Here is a 16,520-nt window from a genome sequence, read left to right as displayed (position 1 = left end):
CCTTCCAACTCCTCACATTCTGTGATTATCAGCAGTCAATGAATTTAACACTGACACTGAATTTAACCCTCTCCACAGGATGGTTGCACCACCTCAGAGTTCACGAGTCACTGAATCACCTTGCAGCCACGTCAGGCCAAGGGCAGCAGCATCGCCGAAGCTCCTCCAGCCAAGGCTGACCAGTGTGAGTGTGTGTCATCCCATGTTACACTGACCTCCCAGAGACCATTGCCTTTAACAAACACCATATTTTAAATCCAGCTGACAAAACAAAGTGCGGGGACCATACAGCACGCCCTTTCCTTTTGAAAATCCCCATTAAGTGTAGGCACACTCCTTACTCATCACAAGCTTTCCCACAAAACCTTCCCCTGCCTGGCACATCAGAGCTGATCCCCTTTTCATCATCCAAAATCAAAGCTTCTTCATTACAGCAGCCACCAGTTCACCCAGCTGGGCCAGGCTGTGGCTCGTGTTGAGCCTGCATGGCCCTTTCCTCTGCCCAGATGGCATTTTGTTCCTGTTGCTTTGCTAACACCCATCTGGGATGGACAAAAGACGAATTTCCTGGAGATCTCTTCCCTCCATTCTCTGACAGAAAACACTGCTAAGGTTTTTGTCAGGTCAACGTCACATTTAGGATCAAAGCTGTTTCTGCTTTGGCATTGCATCCTGTGGATGTGTGTCCTATGAGTACAGTTGTATCTGCACAGCTGGGGAGGGGTCTGGAGCACCCGAGTGATGGGGAGCGGCTGAGGGAGCTGGGGGGTTCAACTGGAGAAAAGGTGAGGGGAGACCTTATCCCCTCTGCAGCTCCTGAAAGGAGGGGGGAGCGAGGGGAGGTCGGGCTCTGCTCCCAAATAATGAGCAATAGGATGAAAAGAAATGGCCTCAAGTTGTGCCAGGGGAGATTTAGGTTGAACATTGGGGGAATTTCTTTAATATAAGGGTTATTGGGCACTGGCAGGGGCTGCCCAGGGCAGTGGTAGAGTCCCCATCCTTGCAGGGGTTCACAAACCGTGTGGATGTGGCACTTGGGGACGTGGTTTAGTGGCCATGGTGGGGTTGGGTTGATGTTGGACTGGGTGATCTTGGAGGTCCCTTTCAACCTTAATGATTTTATGATTTTATAGAAGCCCTGGTGTGGCTCCTGCAAGGCCCAAGCCAGAGTCTCTGCCACTGACCCCTGCAGCAGAGGGAATTATATTTCCTTTATTATGTGAGCATGGATCTGCTGGGACTCCAGCTCGTGACATGCTGCATCACGTAGAGTCACCAGCATGGAAAATAAAGGGGCTGTGTCATGCCCAGAGAGGAATTCAAAGGCTATTGAATAGCTCAGCTCCCTCAGCTTGCAAAAATCCTCAGGAGGAGCTGGGACACATCAACCTCTGGCAATGTGTCACAGTGTCACTGGTCACCATCCGCCCTCACCGAGGTCACCAAAGCATTCAGCAATGCACCAATGCTTTCAGATCCCCTTGGAGAACATGACCTGCCGAGCCACCAGCTGACACCTCATCTCCTTCCAAAATCCCCAGGTTTTACTGGGGCCCTGCAGGCAAGGGAAGGGAAGGGAGAGGAGACCTTGGCAGCAGCATTTCTGGAGGCGCGTTCCCTCAGACATAGGCTGAGGCCTGGTGTGTGCTCACATCCTCTCCTCATCAAAGAGCAGAGCAAACCTGGCAGCCGAAACGCCGCGTCCTTCATGCGAGCCACGGCGAGTCCTGACTTTAAACCTGACGTCAGCTCTTTTCGTCCTCACGCCAACGGCCCTAAGGCAGCTCTGAAAATCACAGCCCTGACTTCAGGGGAGGTGAAATGGAAACAGGGGGAGATGCACAGAGGAGCTGGTGGTGGCAGAGGCAGCTGCACAGGCAGCCATGGGCTGCAGGGGTATTAATTACTCACCAAATGAGTGCATAAATTAATATAGCAATCAATCCCCTGATTGCTAAATACCTCGATTAAATGCTCCTGAAAAGCATCTGCCACTGATTTCGCTGCCTCATCCAAGAGCAGTCGCAGGGAATTGTCTCCGAACCAGAGCAGACACAACATTGGCTGTGTGCAGTACTGAGGAATTGCTGCAGAGCTTTCTCCTGGGGACCTAGGGGATAGAAATGGGAAATACAGGGGATACAAAGTGGACTTAACCTGAAGGACTTAAGTGGTGGGAAGGGGGAGAGAATTGGGAGAGTAAAAGTAAAGAATTCATCAGTCGAGATAAAGATTATGTTATAATTAAACCCCCCAAACTTCAATCATAATAATTAATAATAATAATAATAATAGTAATAATAATATCACCAATTAATTGCAAAAAGAATTTGTCAGCAGTTGAATCTGCAAGGAATAATTAAACACACGTAAAGCAGAAGTCAGGCACCCATTTTCTTTACTTTATTCCTCAAAATAAGCACAGAACCATGTCAATGCTTTCAGATTTCAGCCAGGAAGAGTCTGATTTTCCTGCCCAACCTCATCTGAGGTTCACCTGAGGGAGAAAGGCACCAGGTCTTTTCCATTTCATCTCCATCCCAAATACACAGTCAACACTCTGCGCTCTCTCCATTGACCCATTTCCCTTTACCTGGCACCCAAAGGTGGCTGCAGCCACAGCTTGCACAGCGAATGGTCCCATTGCTCAGAGCAGGTAAACCCAGAGCAGAAAGACCACGACATTTCAAAGGGCATCCATGGAAACAAGTGTGCCTCCTTCCAGGCTGCTTTGAGGGTAGGCACTGATGGGGTAAAAAATTAGCAAATGCAGTATCAACAAGGGGAAACGAACTCTGAAAAGTGCTGTGTGACGGCGGTACAACTGCCACAGGAAGCCTTGTATCACCCTGTTTTTACCACCCTTCGCTGACCCAAATGCAGCAACCACAACACCCGGAGCTGTGTCCACACTGCAGGGTTGGTTGGTGAAACAACGTCCCCCTCAGAGCACCCGCACCCCTCGCAGCCACCAGCTCACAGTCAGCGTTACTGGAGAGGGCGGGCAGGTTTCCAGCCTCCCGTGAACACAAAGCCACCCAGGGGAGGACGTGGGTTTGAATCACAGAATCACAGAATGTGAGGAGTGGGAAGGGACCTGGAAAGCTCCCCCAGTGCAACCCCTGCCAGAGCAGGATCACCAGAGCAGTCACACAGGAACACGGCCAGGGCTTTGGGTGTCTCCACACAAGGAGACTCCACAACCTCTCTGGGCAGCCTGGGCCATGCTCCAGAACCCTCACACTCACAAAGTTTGGCCTTATCTTCAGCTTGAACCTCCTGTGCTCCAGCTTGGGACCATTGCCCCTTGTCCTGGCATTGGACATCAAGCTTAGAAGCTGAAGGACAAAGCTGGCACTAGGACAGATGGTTACGAACCACTTGTCAGCGATCTTAGGTGGGACACTGCGAGGTCACAGCTGGCTGGGAGGTTTGGGAACAAAAAGAATCCATTTTGGGAAGAGGCATGATGATTTAGGCGTTTGTAGGAAGTGCCCTGCTCCAGCTGGTTTTGGGTGAAGGGCTGTTGGGTGGTGGTGGAGCAGCCAAGGGGTTGGATGGGTGCCCAGCACCTATCGCAGCGACCGGGGGCCTGAAGTTGCCTTACCCCGCTATAAAAACAAGACAGAAAGCACTTCTTGGAAGCACTGCCCTTCTCCACGTGCTGAACCAGCAGGGGAACAAAAGCCCTGGGTCAGCACATTGGGCTTCACAAGTGCACACCAAGCAGAAACTTGGGACCGCATTTTTCACCAAGGCTTCCTATGGTCCGTGGCTGTTCTGGCCGTGGTTATATTTAATTTTTGTTGTTGCTGAAAGGTAAATCTCTTGGTTTATCACTGATCTGGGTGTTCTCAGCTGGTAATGAGGGTCTTAGGTGGGGTCTCCATGTGAGATGGACCCTGAGGTGAAAGCTCCTTGTTCCCAGCACTGTTTGATCTCCAACGAGTTGTGGTGCCATCAACACCTCACCTTTCATGTATCTCCCGTGTGTTTGCACGTACAAATGGCTTTGCTGGCCACAGTCACACAGTTTGCATTTCTGCAGCCAAAAACAACTGAGAGACCTAAAAACCAGCTGGGTAAGCATTGGGCTCATTATATTTTTTGAAAGCAACTCTGTTAACCTGAACCTCCTCTTGCTCATTGAGCTGTATGGTGCTTCTCCTGCCATTTACACTTGTGAAGGGCTTTTAAAAACGCCTCACAGGCCCACGTTTGTGTTGATGAGCTGTATCTGAGGAACTTTCTCAGTCTGAAAAATGCAGATACATTCCTCTGTTTCTATTTTACTGTTTCCTCTTTTGAAAAAATCGCCAGTTTTTCTTCACTGGGCACCCAATGCGAGCAGCCAAAATGCCCTTAAACCACATTTATTCAACGTGTTCTACTCACTGTTTTGTAAAAACCTGAAGCCAATAAAGCCATAAAGTCCTGCAGCTTTCAGTTCAAGCAGCGACGCGTCGTGTTAGCAATAAAATCCCTCATGAAAGCTGAGGAGCTGCGTTTTCTGCCCTGCACCCTGTGACAATACAGCAGCCGCTGAGTACGGCAGCTTATTTTGGGAAGTGTGTCATGCATCCTGGTTATATATAGAAAACCGCAGATTAGGTGGTGCCCTGGTTCTTTCAAGACCCACAGGAGATTCAGGGCACCAGGTAGGAGTCTGGCTCCCAAGCGCAGGAGCACATCAGACAAAATGGGTAGAGAAGAGGAAAAAATGGGATTTTTCACACTCCGGAAGGCAGCAGCCGTGCACAGCGGCGAGCGAGGATCTGGAGGGGTGTACAGAAATAGAAAGCTGGTCTCACTCCTCCCAAATGAAACCTACTTCCATCAAACTGCTGTGATGCCTCGACCAAGGGAGCTGAACCATCCTGGTGTGATGAAAAAGCCACAGCAAGGAGCAAATCTCAAAGAAAAATCAAGGAGCAGCACAGGACACTGCTGGGTGTTGCCAAAGGTGGGATTTCCACCAGGAGGGAGGAGGAGAGATGAGATGTCCTGCAGCAGAGACTGATCTCGCCTTGAAGGAAATAGCAACGCTCAGTAGACACTCCCAATACACCCGGCAGCTCACACAATTGCTGGAAGTGTCCAAGTGCCTGTTGCAAAGAAATGACGTGTTTAACCCTTGGGCATGAGGAAAGGGGCAGCTTGCACCCATACGAGTGGCACAAGAGGCTGGGGTTGCCTTGCACTCATGGGTTAGGTGGCTTCTCCAGGTGGGCCGAAGGCCTTGTGTCCCCATGGGACACAAGTTATAAGTTTCTCCTTAAAAAGTGACTTTATCTGGGGGAGAGGCTGAGTTTAAGCTGAGGTTGGCAGTCACGGAGGTTAAGCCGAGGTTGGCAATCACAAGTAGGGATTGTGGTGTGGGTGTTTGTATCTCACAGAAAGGCCTTGGAGAGAGCTATCATCTCAGTATTTACATTTTAAAATCATGATAAAAAGAGAGTCCTGCAAACTGCTTTACGCTTGGGCCACTGCTCTTGGTTGTCGTGGCTCATCTTCATGGTGCCTCCATCCAGATGCACCCAGGGTTGGGGCCAATGTGGGCCACTGGCAACTCCAGTTCAGCTGATGGGTTCAGGCTGAGACACGCACTGAAACCACGCACAGCCACCTGCCCTACTCTCCAGTATCACCAGTCTAAGTCCTCACTGCACCAGTACATTGAAAGATACCGTCACTGACCCAGAAACTGAAGGGGCAGGTACCAAACCCAGGCCTGTGGTAGTGGTTGCCACCCACATCTCTCTTCTTATTTTGCAATATTGTTCCCTTCTGAGCTAGAACCCAGATCAGAAATAGAGCACTACTTTAATCCAGATTATGTGGAGAACGTGCTCGTTGTCCATGAGCTACACAAGCCTATAAAACCCCCGAGAAGGAGTGCTCTTTGTTGGATCAGACCAGCAGGCCATGAGGCAGCAGCACTGCTGCTTCCAACAGCTTGAACACATGAAACTAAGGAAGGGTGTGGGGATCAGGAGAAGGCTCAGCAACATGAAAAGAACCAACATTTCCACGTGAATATCTTGCCAAGTGCCCTGTTAGAGCTCTCTGAGCAGTACTTTGTCATCAGGAAATGCATGGGAACCAGAGGACGATGAGGCCTCCTCTGGAGGTTTCAGATGGAGTCTCTGAAATTCGCCTCCTCCTCCGGTTCAAGACCTTCCCTGCAGCTGCCAACCTTGATAATTCAGGGAAGAGAAGTTTCCACCAGAGGCCTTTCTGCCTGTTGGCCTTTCAGAAGATCACAGGATCAGAAGGGGAACAGGAGAAGACCCATGGGTTGCAGGCCGTCAGGCACCTCCATCATGGGGCAGAGGACATTTCTCCAGGAGGTAACAGGGGTGGTCATCTTTTTGGGGGGCTGGTTGGCCATCAGCACAGCCTTGGCCAGTCACTCAAAACAGTGGCAACCAGCCATGGCTGGCACGGGGAGCCATGGAGCAGGCCCGAGTCCTTGGTGTGTGAGCCCGGACAGGCCCGGGCCTATGCAGGACGTGAGTCAATGGCGTGGTGCTCCCGCAAGGAAGGTGTGCTTGGCTCTGTCTGTGGGACTGTAACAGCTAAAATATGAGAGGCAATTATGCCCTGCTGCTAATTGCTAATTGCCTCCAGCTGGAGGCCCGTGTCTCTTTTTGGGAATAGTACTTCAAGCGATAGGCCCATGGTGAGCATGTATGGGAGAGCCACCTCAGCAACTGGAATTTAAATAACATGTGGTATTATTCTGCAAAGGAAGATTGAAGCTGTTTGGGTGCTTAATCTATAAAAGCAAATGGAGAGGAAACAGCTATTTTCTGTGAATAATAAGGGATTCATTATTTATTACTATTGATTACTCAATTACTCGCCAGATTCATGGGGACAAAGTAAGAAGGGAAAAAAAAATCAGTATTCTTTAGATCTTGAGATGAAAAGAAGAGTCAAGCTGTTAGGAAAACCTGCTAACTACAGAAGTCATAAAGGCCTAGGACAGGCTGCCTGCAGAGGACGTGGATGCTCTGAGAAGGTCACACAAATACTGGTCACTGTTGATATTAATCCTCTCCTAATGCCAAGGTTTTCATGAAGTGTTCTCCTCATGTCCTTTCCAGGCTGATTCTGTGACCTAGCACCAGACATCTGCTTTCTGTGCTTCCCATTGAAAAATGCCTTCACCCGGTGGCTGTGGGCTCCTGAAAATTCTGCTTGCACTGACAACAAAGGCAAACAGAGGAGCCCAGCTACATTTTAATATCCTGTGTACCAAGTACAGGGCAGCCTCTTGCACCAAGAGGTCCCAAAAGCCAGTGAGGAACAAGGAACAGTAACACAACCTGAACTCTCGGGGTGCTCTGACACCAGAACCAACGTCAGTGGAATCTGCTGAGACTGTAATTAAATTAGTAATGATATCATTAGAGTAGGATCCTTATTATTTGCAGGAAATAATAGAAATGTGAACCCAGACGTTGAAAAAGGAGCTTAAATATTGAATAATTTTTCATTCACTGTTAAAAAAATAAGGTAATCACAAACTGAATGCATTGGGCAGGAATTAAAGTGCATGACCTAAGTTAAAGCACGCTTCCCAAGTTTTTGGGGCCAACGTCAGTGGAATCTGCTGAGACTGTAATTAAATTAGTAATGATATCATTAGAGTAGGATCCTTATTATTTGCAGGAAATAATAGAAATGTGAACCCAGACGTTGAAAAAGGAGCTTAAATATTGAATAATTTTTCATTCACTGTTAAAAAAATAAGGTAATCACAAACTGAATGCATTGGGCAGGAATTAAATGACCTAAGTTAAAGCACGCTTCCCAAGGTTTTGGGGCACTTTAGGGCTTTCCTTGGCCACCTTATGGGTGCTGGTCTGTAAGAATTTATCAGAACCTTACAGCTGCTCTGAAGTGGACGGTGCATCAATTTCCAGAGTAACCTGAGCAGAAATACGTGACAAGTACCAGCACAGAAGACTTCAAAATGAAGATGCTCGAGGACTCAAAGGTATCTTTGGGGTGATCAAGTCAAGGCAACCTCTCATATAGGAATTGTCTCTTCTGCTCACTTCCAGCCTGGCTAATCTATATCCATTTGTGTTTCTGCCCACGCCATCCATTAGCTCAAGTAATTGCCTTTTCATCTACCCTGCTATTTAGAAGGAGCAAGCAAATGTGTTTTCTCAGCTTTCATTTTCCTCAGCTACTAACCCCAGCTCTTTTAATGCCTTCCACTAAAGCAGGCCCTTCATTCTCCTGGTCTCTTGTAGTTATTAAACTTCTCTGAGTGGGGGTGACCATGAAGATAATTTGATGAAGAAAGTACTAAAAATACATAGTTCTGATTTTTACAATTGCATTGCTTCAGATATGATCTCAATCTTTTTAGATTTTCCTTTGAAACAACGCATCAGTCGACGTACCCACACCAACTCCTACTCCAAGTTGGAAGTTTTAGCTTTATATACATTTGGAAATGGAAAAACTCCTGACAAAGAATGTAAAAATCATATTAAGAATTTGCTTTGGATTCAGCGAGTAGAGATTTTGAAAGGAGCTCAGCCTGTCTGGGTGTATTTGCTTGGTAGCCAAGCGAAACAGGAGCCAAGAGGCAACTCAGCTGTGACCTACAAATCCGCTCCAGACTACACGCTGGGGGAGACGAAAAGCTGCTGATGAATATGTTGATGCTGGAAATGAGAAGGTTGCTCAATCCTCACAGCGAGGAGGCTTTGGAGCAACCTTTCGCTGGCGGGAAGAGGCGAAGCCGTTTTGTGTTGTGGCTTGGATGATCCTGTGGGTGTCTGGGAGCAGAAACGACAGCGTGAGTGGGTCTGTGGATGGGCTCCTTCTCAAAACTTACTTGGATGGCCTTACTTGTCACAGGTGCGGAGGATTCTGGAAAACCTGGCTTTTATGAGATGTCTGAGAGTGAGTGAAATATTCATTAATATCCACAGTGAGTAAATTAATTAATTAATATTCACAGATGGTGGAGCACGACCCTTCCACATGGCATTAACATGAGGCACCTGGAAGGTAAGATGTAAGCATTCATCATAGGCTACAGACTGATTTGAATAAAACAATGTTATGAAGAACTTTATTTTAAAAAACCCAAGAAATTCAGCACAAACAATTACACAAATGATATCTTACTCAGACTATCCCTTACTATCAGTTTCTAAATTGATAATCCCAATTAGCAGTTCATTATGGGATAAAAGCTTTGTGTTGCAGAGTCTCCTGCAAGCCACGCTGGTTACTCCAAGTGCACGCTAAGCATTGCCACAACCAGACGTTTCAGAGAGAATGAGGTAATGATGGCATCCGCGGAGCTGGGCGGCAGCGTCTCGCCCAAGGGCGCCCCAAGGCTGAGCCCCATCAGCCAGGGCTTGGGTTGTGCCCGGGAGGAGCATTTGGGGCGACCCAAGCTGGGAACTGCGGGTGTGGGCTGGGCACGAGGGGTGAGAGGGAGCTTTGCCTTGCTGGCTTTTGTCTGTCAAACGACAGCCTGGCAACTTCCCTGGTGGTTTGGTTTGTTTTCCTCCATCCTCTCTTGTGTCTCAGCTTCTTTGGGTTTTGGGTTTGGCTCATAGACCTCTCGGTGGTCACGAGCACAGGTTTGGGGCTGGGTGTCTGTACAGACAAAGAAGTCAGGACTTTGTTAAGGACACTGCGCAGCACTGCTGTGCTGCTTCCCTGCTGAGCAGCTTGCGATCAGCTGCCTGAAATTCAGGTCTCACTGGGAGCTCCTGTGGCGCAAAAGTTTGTCTGGCAAAACTAATTGAGGAGAAATGGCCCAATTAAGAAAGAAATTGTACTTTTCCATTTCCAGTGGCAAACTCTGCTGCAATTTATGTCCTGTAGGAAGAGTTTGCAGACTTAGAAAGGGTCCTGATTATTCCTAATGGACAAACAGTGCAATTCATGCATTTACGTGTGAGAGAGATGCAGAGGGAAGGGGTGAGCGTTGTGAAAGCCCTCAAGAAGAGCACACCTCGTCCCCAGCTTCTTCAGTTCATGACCTGCTTGCAGCTGATGTGGATGTGCCTACTACTAGAACTGAAGGCATCACGTACGTTATTATTTCATGTAATAAAACAGAACAATATCCAGACCAGCCCACAACTGGACCATGCCCTGTCATGGCTCAGCAAAAGCTGTGAGCAGAGCCAGCTTCACCCCCAGGCCTTCGATCCAGGAGTTCAGCACCAAAGCCCTTCTGCTCCTTCAGCTCTCAGCTCTAAAGAAGGGGATGTGCCTATATGGAAATAAAATACACTTTTTCCAGCCAAACCATTTCAGGCACCAAAATCCACCTGTCCCAAACGCACAGAGGAATTCCCAGCAAGGCAAATTCTCTCCTTTGAGGAGTGAAGAGTTGATGCAGACAGATAGGGCAGCAGAGAGCTCAGCAACACCTACAGCCAATGCCCAGATGAGTTCCTGGGCTTTGAAGAATGTACTTCCTTCATATAAACTGCATTGTTAAAAGGGAGAGGAAGCAGATACAGTGGACTCGTTACCTACAGGTATTAAACCTTTATAAATCTTATTCTTACCTGATGTCTTCTGGGTAAGACTTTTCCAGATTCTCTGTGATATTTCAATGTGATCGCTTGTGCTTTTTACCGCATGAACGCTTCCTATGCAACACAACAGAGCAAATGAAAGCGACTGCTTTGTTTTCTGCACATGATTCATTGGTGTTGCCTTCCTCAGCTCCCATTACCAAAGCAGCAAATTCCTCCTTGTCCGTAGGAGTTGGTAGTGCCGCTCTCCTCCTTTCTGCTCCAGAAACGTAACCACACAGGGGCTGATGAGTGACTTACAGCTCCCAAAAACCTTCCCATGTGCTCCCCACCCCATGGCCCTGTGCCCCACCCATGCACTCTGCAGCAGCTCTGGCCCACATCAAGCCTTTCTACGAGGCGGTCTGACTCACCAAACCCACAGAAAACTCCCTCCTCCATTCTCAAGTTTGTTTTCTCCTGTTTTATTGGATTAAATCAACTCACAGGAGTTGGCCAGGCAGCACAGACTGCACAAAGGCAGTGGCTTTTTGGGGAGGATTTCTGATTTCCAGCAGCAGCGAGCTGCTAACGTGGCTCCAGCAAACCCTCAGATCATGGCAACCTACCTCACCTGCACAGGTCAAAACCAGATTATTTTAACTCCTACTACAGGTTCTTTAATCCACGTTGGCTTTGCACAGGGAGAGGCTTCACAGTGTCAGGTTTGCACGCTCATCCTTCAAAAGGGGCAGGATCTTACAATATCTGTAAGCATTTCTGCAGTGATGTCCAAAGCCCAGGAGTCCCCAGAGCAACGGCCGCTGTAATCATCATCGTGCGAGGCTGAATGTGTGGAAAACCCAAAGGCACCAGATTTAGCAAGCAGAGGTAGGAGTGGTTTCCACGCAAAGAACTTTATTGTCATAAATACAGCGGTGAAAAAAAGCAAACTTTAAAAGAAGGGCATAAAAGAGAGCTTTATGTCTCTATCTTTAATAATCTCACTTTTTTTCTAAGACAAAAATCATGTACATTCTGATAACTCATTCAAAAATAAATAAAGGCAGCAGGGCATAACATTCAAATGAAGAGCTAGTGAAAGGCATAATTAATGATCAAGAATATAACACTGCAATAGTTAATCTTGAATTTGTATGTACAAATGCCATCTCCTACACAGCAACAGATCAAGACATACACACCATAAGGAGCACGGACACTGATTTCTGGTAAACTGAAAGAGCAGGAACCATACTTGACAAAAATCTCCACTCTGAGTGGAGAACAGCAAAAAGAAACGCCGAAAAAACTGAAGAAAACTGGTGTAAAAGAAATACATTTAACACATGGGAATCACGCTGTAGGATCATCTCTCCCCCAAATATCCAGCCATTCCTTTTGCTCTAAGGTAGATGACACAGCACACAGAAGAGTCCTCACATTTCAGTACAGTGCTAAAACGCAGGCTTTGGCAGTTTGGTCCATTTACATTTTGCTGAGTATTTTAGCCTGCTGTACTGGGAAGAGAAGTTGTGTGTCACTCAATCTTTGGATATAAAAACCAGAGGAACTACATTCTTCAGCAAAAAATAATCAAGATTTGGTGAAATCGGTGCATTATTTTTTGGTTAAGCATATTTAGTTGATCATTTTCACTCCTGCAAAACCTGTGAATTACTCCCATTCCAGCTGAGGATTTTACCATAAAATTTAAATAGTCGATTTATTTATTACAGACCAGCGGGAAAAAAACCTTAATCCACACCACATCTGCCACACAGCCCAGCCAGAAATGACACTGACCTTACACCAACCTTACACATCTGCCTTTGAGAGACGCAGGCCTGACGACTCATTCAGAAAAGCCAAAAGCACACGAATTTCAAACAGAACTGACCTGAAAACCACAAACTCATTTTCACGTAGAAGGTTCAAACATTTATCGAGCTGCAACAGCCTCCAATGAACACAGCCACCAAATTGTTAAAACAACCTGCGAGTAACCACTGCAGAGCTGGCGGAAACACCACAGGAAAACGGGTATCATTACCCCATCAAACTCTTCTACTTCCTGACAACCTAAGTGCAAATCAGAAGTTGCAGTTCAAACACGTCCAAAGCTTGCAATGAATAAAACAGTTTGGGTGTGTAACGTTACTCACACTCCGTGTTAGCCACACGATATATAAACATAGACTGGAACTGTAACAAGGAGAAATGGTTTTTCGGAGGGTGTAACGTTACTCACACTCCGTGTTAGCCACGCGATATATAAACATAGACTGGAACTGTAACGAGGAGAAATGGTTTTTCGGAGATAAGGAGATGAACTCAACAGGGTTACAGCGCCGGGGGAGCAGAGAGAATCCCTCACAAACATCCTGGCACTGCAGCACTGCACTGAATGGAAAAAATACCTTGGTGTTGGCAAGCACAGCTGCAAAGCGATAGCCGGTGCAATCCCAAACAAGACACATTCAGATGCTGAAGTTGCACGGCCTCTCAGCACCATCCCAAAGCACAGCACGGAGCGAACACATCCTCTCCTCCCTGTAGCAACGGGCAGGGAGGCCCTGCCCAAAGTGCCCCATCTCCACATCAACACGTTCGGCTTTAAGCAGAATTTGTATTTCCCAAATCTGATGCTCCCTCTCAGGACTCTCTAGAACAACTATCACCTATGTTACGTTAATTTGACCTATATTACAGCAGAATTAGGTAGATATATGTGAGAAATCCAGCTTACAAATGTCCCAAGCTGCCAGTAAACAGCTCCCGTATCTACATGTGACAGTGCAAGTTTGCAGTGGTGTAAAGGCACTTGTCTCTCACAGACTGTTCTGTCTTCCCTCATCAGGCAAAAAGAGATCTAAAAATATTTATTTTAACGTCTGAAATGGTTTTTACCCCTCCAAGTGGTGCAAATCATCATCTGGACAATAATTCATTAACTCTACCTGAAAGAGCTAAGTGCAAAGCATCTGCAATTAAATCGATCTTTGTCATGGACTCCTTTTAATGCCATGCTCTCAAAAAAAAATATGCCAAAAACCATGCTAGAGTAGAAATGTGATTGGCACTAGCAGCCACAAACGAAAAGGTAGGTGCACACAGCAGTACCCAGCAAGCTTATTTACAAAGTTACTCCAACAATTAAGTGAAGAGCTGCAAGGAGAGATGTTTGCCACCAGCCTTTTCCAAGACGCGCTTGGAGCCACACCTGCCCGCTGTGCTGGGGACACCTTCTTAGCTAATGACCTAATTTTACAAAAATAGTTCCAAAAAGCTCGTTCACTTCAAAGTGAATTCTGTCTCTGTTTTCACCGAACGTGAAAGAAAAGTCAAAACCAGCCCTAACAGCAGAGTTTAAAAAGACACCTAAGCAGCCACGGAAGTTCAGTGCAGTCTTCAGGGGCTCACGGATGGCAGTGTGAAATCCTCACAGTCCCATTTATCTGGTCAATACACACATACACATTTTCCTCTCCGAGTCTCAGGACTTTAAAGCATTAATTTGGAAGAGTTTCCACCACGAGAAGGTTTGGTTTTGCAAAGCAGAGGGCTCAGATATTACAGAAAACAGACGTAATTGGTGTGGCCTGTGTAAATGCTAATTTGCAGTTGGCATCACAGCTCCTTCAGAAATCCAAACAGCCAGAAAGGTGCGATGGGTGGAATAAATCAAGTTCAACCCAAAAGCCAGCAGGTTTTTCTATCCTCCCTTAATGCTTTCTGTTGTATCAGCACATTAAGCATATCCAGAGTGCTGTGAAGTTGCCGGATGGAGCCTCGTGCTTGAATCTTCACGTCCAGTTTTCTTTCAGCGGTTGTGCCAGTTCTGCACCATAAGGAAGTTTCTGCGTCTTTGCAAAACCTGCAGTCGCACGAGGCTGCTAAAGCAAAATCAGGGGGAAAAAAGTGCCACTTGATGATCAAGTATTAAGCTGTTCCTTCAGAAAATCACACTCCCTTGCTGACCGGAGTTGCTGATGCTGTACTGACAGTTGCCATGGCAAGTGGGCGACTGCGTGGGCTCGCAGACACACAGCCAAGTCAACCGCTTATGCAATCCCCGCCACTGAAGTGAGCACGGCGCACACCGCTCTCACCGCGTGCTGCCAGCGATCTGCAGCAAGTGCCAAAGGGAAAGGACAGTCCTTCTCTGCCAGGCCGTGGCCGTTTCAGTACTCCCATTCGTCTGTCTTCATGTCCAGGTAGTAAAGAATATTCTGCGCCAGCTTCACCGCCTGCTTCCGGGCGGCCTTGCACCGCTCGTCGCCTTGCGGGTCAACGGCATCCAGCGCCAGGAGTTGTTTGGTGAGCAGTTCTTCCAGCCTCATGTAATTTTTATCCGTTCTGTTTCCATCGAAGGAAATCACCTCCCGCTGAATCTGCGACAGGTTTCCCAGGACGGTCCAGACGGCTCTGTGAGACTGGTGCTCGGCAGCGGTTTGCTCGGGGTACATTTGCCTTTTCTCAAGCGCTTCCTTCAAATCAATGTACGTTATCAGAGTCTGAACTTCTATCACTGCTCTCCTCCTGGCTTCTCTGATGCAGGGGTTTTTTCCCAGGCTCACCTCATCCAAGCGGGCAATTAATCCCTGCAACTCCGCTTTGGATCCCAAATACAAATCAGAAGCATTCTCTGTTTTTAAAAGTAAGGAATTAACTTCCCTCATTTTCTTGCGGATCTCTTCTATTTTCAGAATGGACTGGTTTTGTGCCAGATCATAGGCGTGAGTAGAATTTGCTTCTTCTTCCAAGTCCAGGTACTTCTGCAATTTGTTGATCTCTTCCACCACTTCCTTCCTGTAGTTTCTGATTTCCGTGCGGCCGCAGACATCTAAAGCATCCAGGTCGGCGACGAGGCCCGTGAGCACGCAGGCCAGATGCCTGCAGGTATCGTTACTGCTCACTCCCATCAGAAGCGCAATCAGAGTCCCCCGCGCTTTGTTCACGTCGCACAGGACCGAGTTGATTTTGGAGACGGAAGGATGCGCCTCGTTGGAGAGCGGCAGGGACAGCTGCTGCTTCGCGCAGCTTTCGATGATCTCCTGCACGGCGCAGACTTTGGTCAGGGTGCGGTACCTCGCTCTGCGCAGAGAAACCTTCCCTCCCGTCTTCACCTGCGTGAGCCTCAACACGATGTCCTGAATGCCGTCTTCAAATCCGTCGCTTATGCAGCTGCCTCCCTCGTAAAAAGGGGTAATCTCGTGTTCCACCAGCGACTGCGCCTCCTGGAATATTGCCTCTATCTCCAGCCGGCGCGGGTGGTTTGCATTTTGCTCCAGCTCCTTCAGCAGCCTCTCCGTTTCCTGAGCAGCTCGCTTCCTGGCTTGCTGGATGTCGCCCTTCCCTTCGGTGTCCACAGAATCGATTTCAAAAAGCTGTTTAGTGAGGCTCCGTTCTAATTTCTTGTAATCCCGATCAGTAGACAAACCGCTGAAGACGGCCACTTGCTGCTCAATCTCTTTGACTTCTTTCTGTATTTCGTGCAACCGTTTTATGGATGGGTGTTGGTTACCCATATCCATTCTCTTCTTCCCTCCAGTTTTAGGTGAACTACAAGGAGAGCGAGAGCAAGACTCGTGATTAATAAAGCGCTGCGCACGCACAGATCACAACTTTCAAAACACCCCAAAGCACTTCAGCGTTACCTCTATGTTAAATGTCGTCAGCAATAGGAATAAACGCCTCGGCTGGGGTTTCACCGCATTGTTTTACACCTCTGTCTCCCGCTGGGGCTGCAGGGGTGAGGCTTTAGTTACCACACCGCCAGCCCTTCGCGCCGGCCCTCAGCCCTCCCTTCCCCACCTGCTCTGCAGCTGGAGACAACGCAGAACGAACCGGACACCCGCAGCCCAGGGGAAAAACACGCATCGTTAAACAGGAAAAAAAAAATCAAAACCCAAATCAGTGGCAAAACCCGACGGCCCTCGGGGTGCCACAACCCCCTCCCCACAGCCAGCGCTTCCCCTACAGCACCTCCCGGTTATGGGGCCCGAC

The 16,520-nt window shown here is 47.8% G+C and overlaps 1 protein-coding gene across 1 annotated transcript; it reads right to left on the bottom strand.

Moving 5' to 3' along the window:
* Positions 1-14,653: 14,653 nt before the first annotated feature.
* BAG5 (BCL2-associated athanogene 5) lies at positions 14,654-16,048 on the bottom strand. Its single transcript, XM_010186524.1, has one exon. The coding sequence runs from the start codon at positions 16,046-16,048 to the stop codon at positions 14,696-14,698; it is 1,353 nt and encodes a 450-aa protein (XP_010184826.1). The 3' UTR covers positions 14,654-14,695.
* Between the last annotated feature and the right edge of the window lie 472 nt (positions 16,049-16,520).

This window comes from Mesitornis unicolor, unplaced genomic scaffold, assembly GCF_000695765.1.
Source record: "Mesitornis unicolor isolate BGI_N332 unplaced genomic scaffold, ASM69576v1 scaffold22956, whole genome shotgun sequence".
Lineage (NCBI taxonomy): Eukaryota > Metazoa > Chordata > Aves > Mesitornithiformes > Mesitornithidae > Mesitornis > Mesitornis unicolor.
The sequence above is the reverse complement of the archived record's forward strand: the minus strand, read 5'-3'. Positions and strand labels throughout refer to the sequence as shown.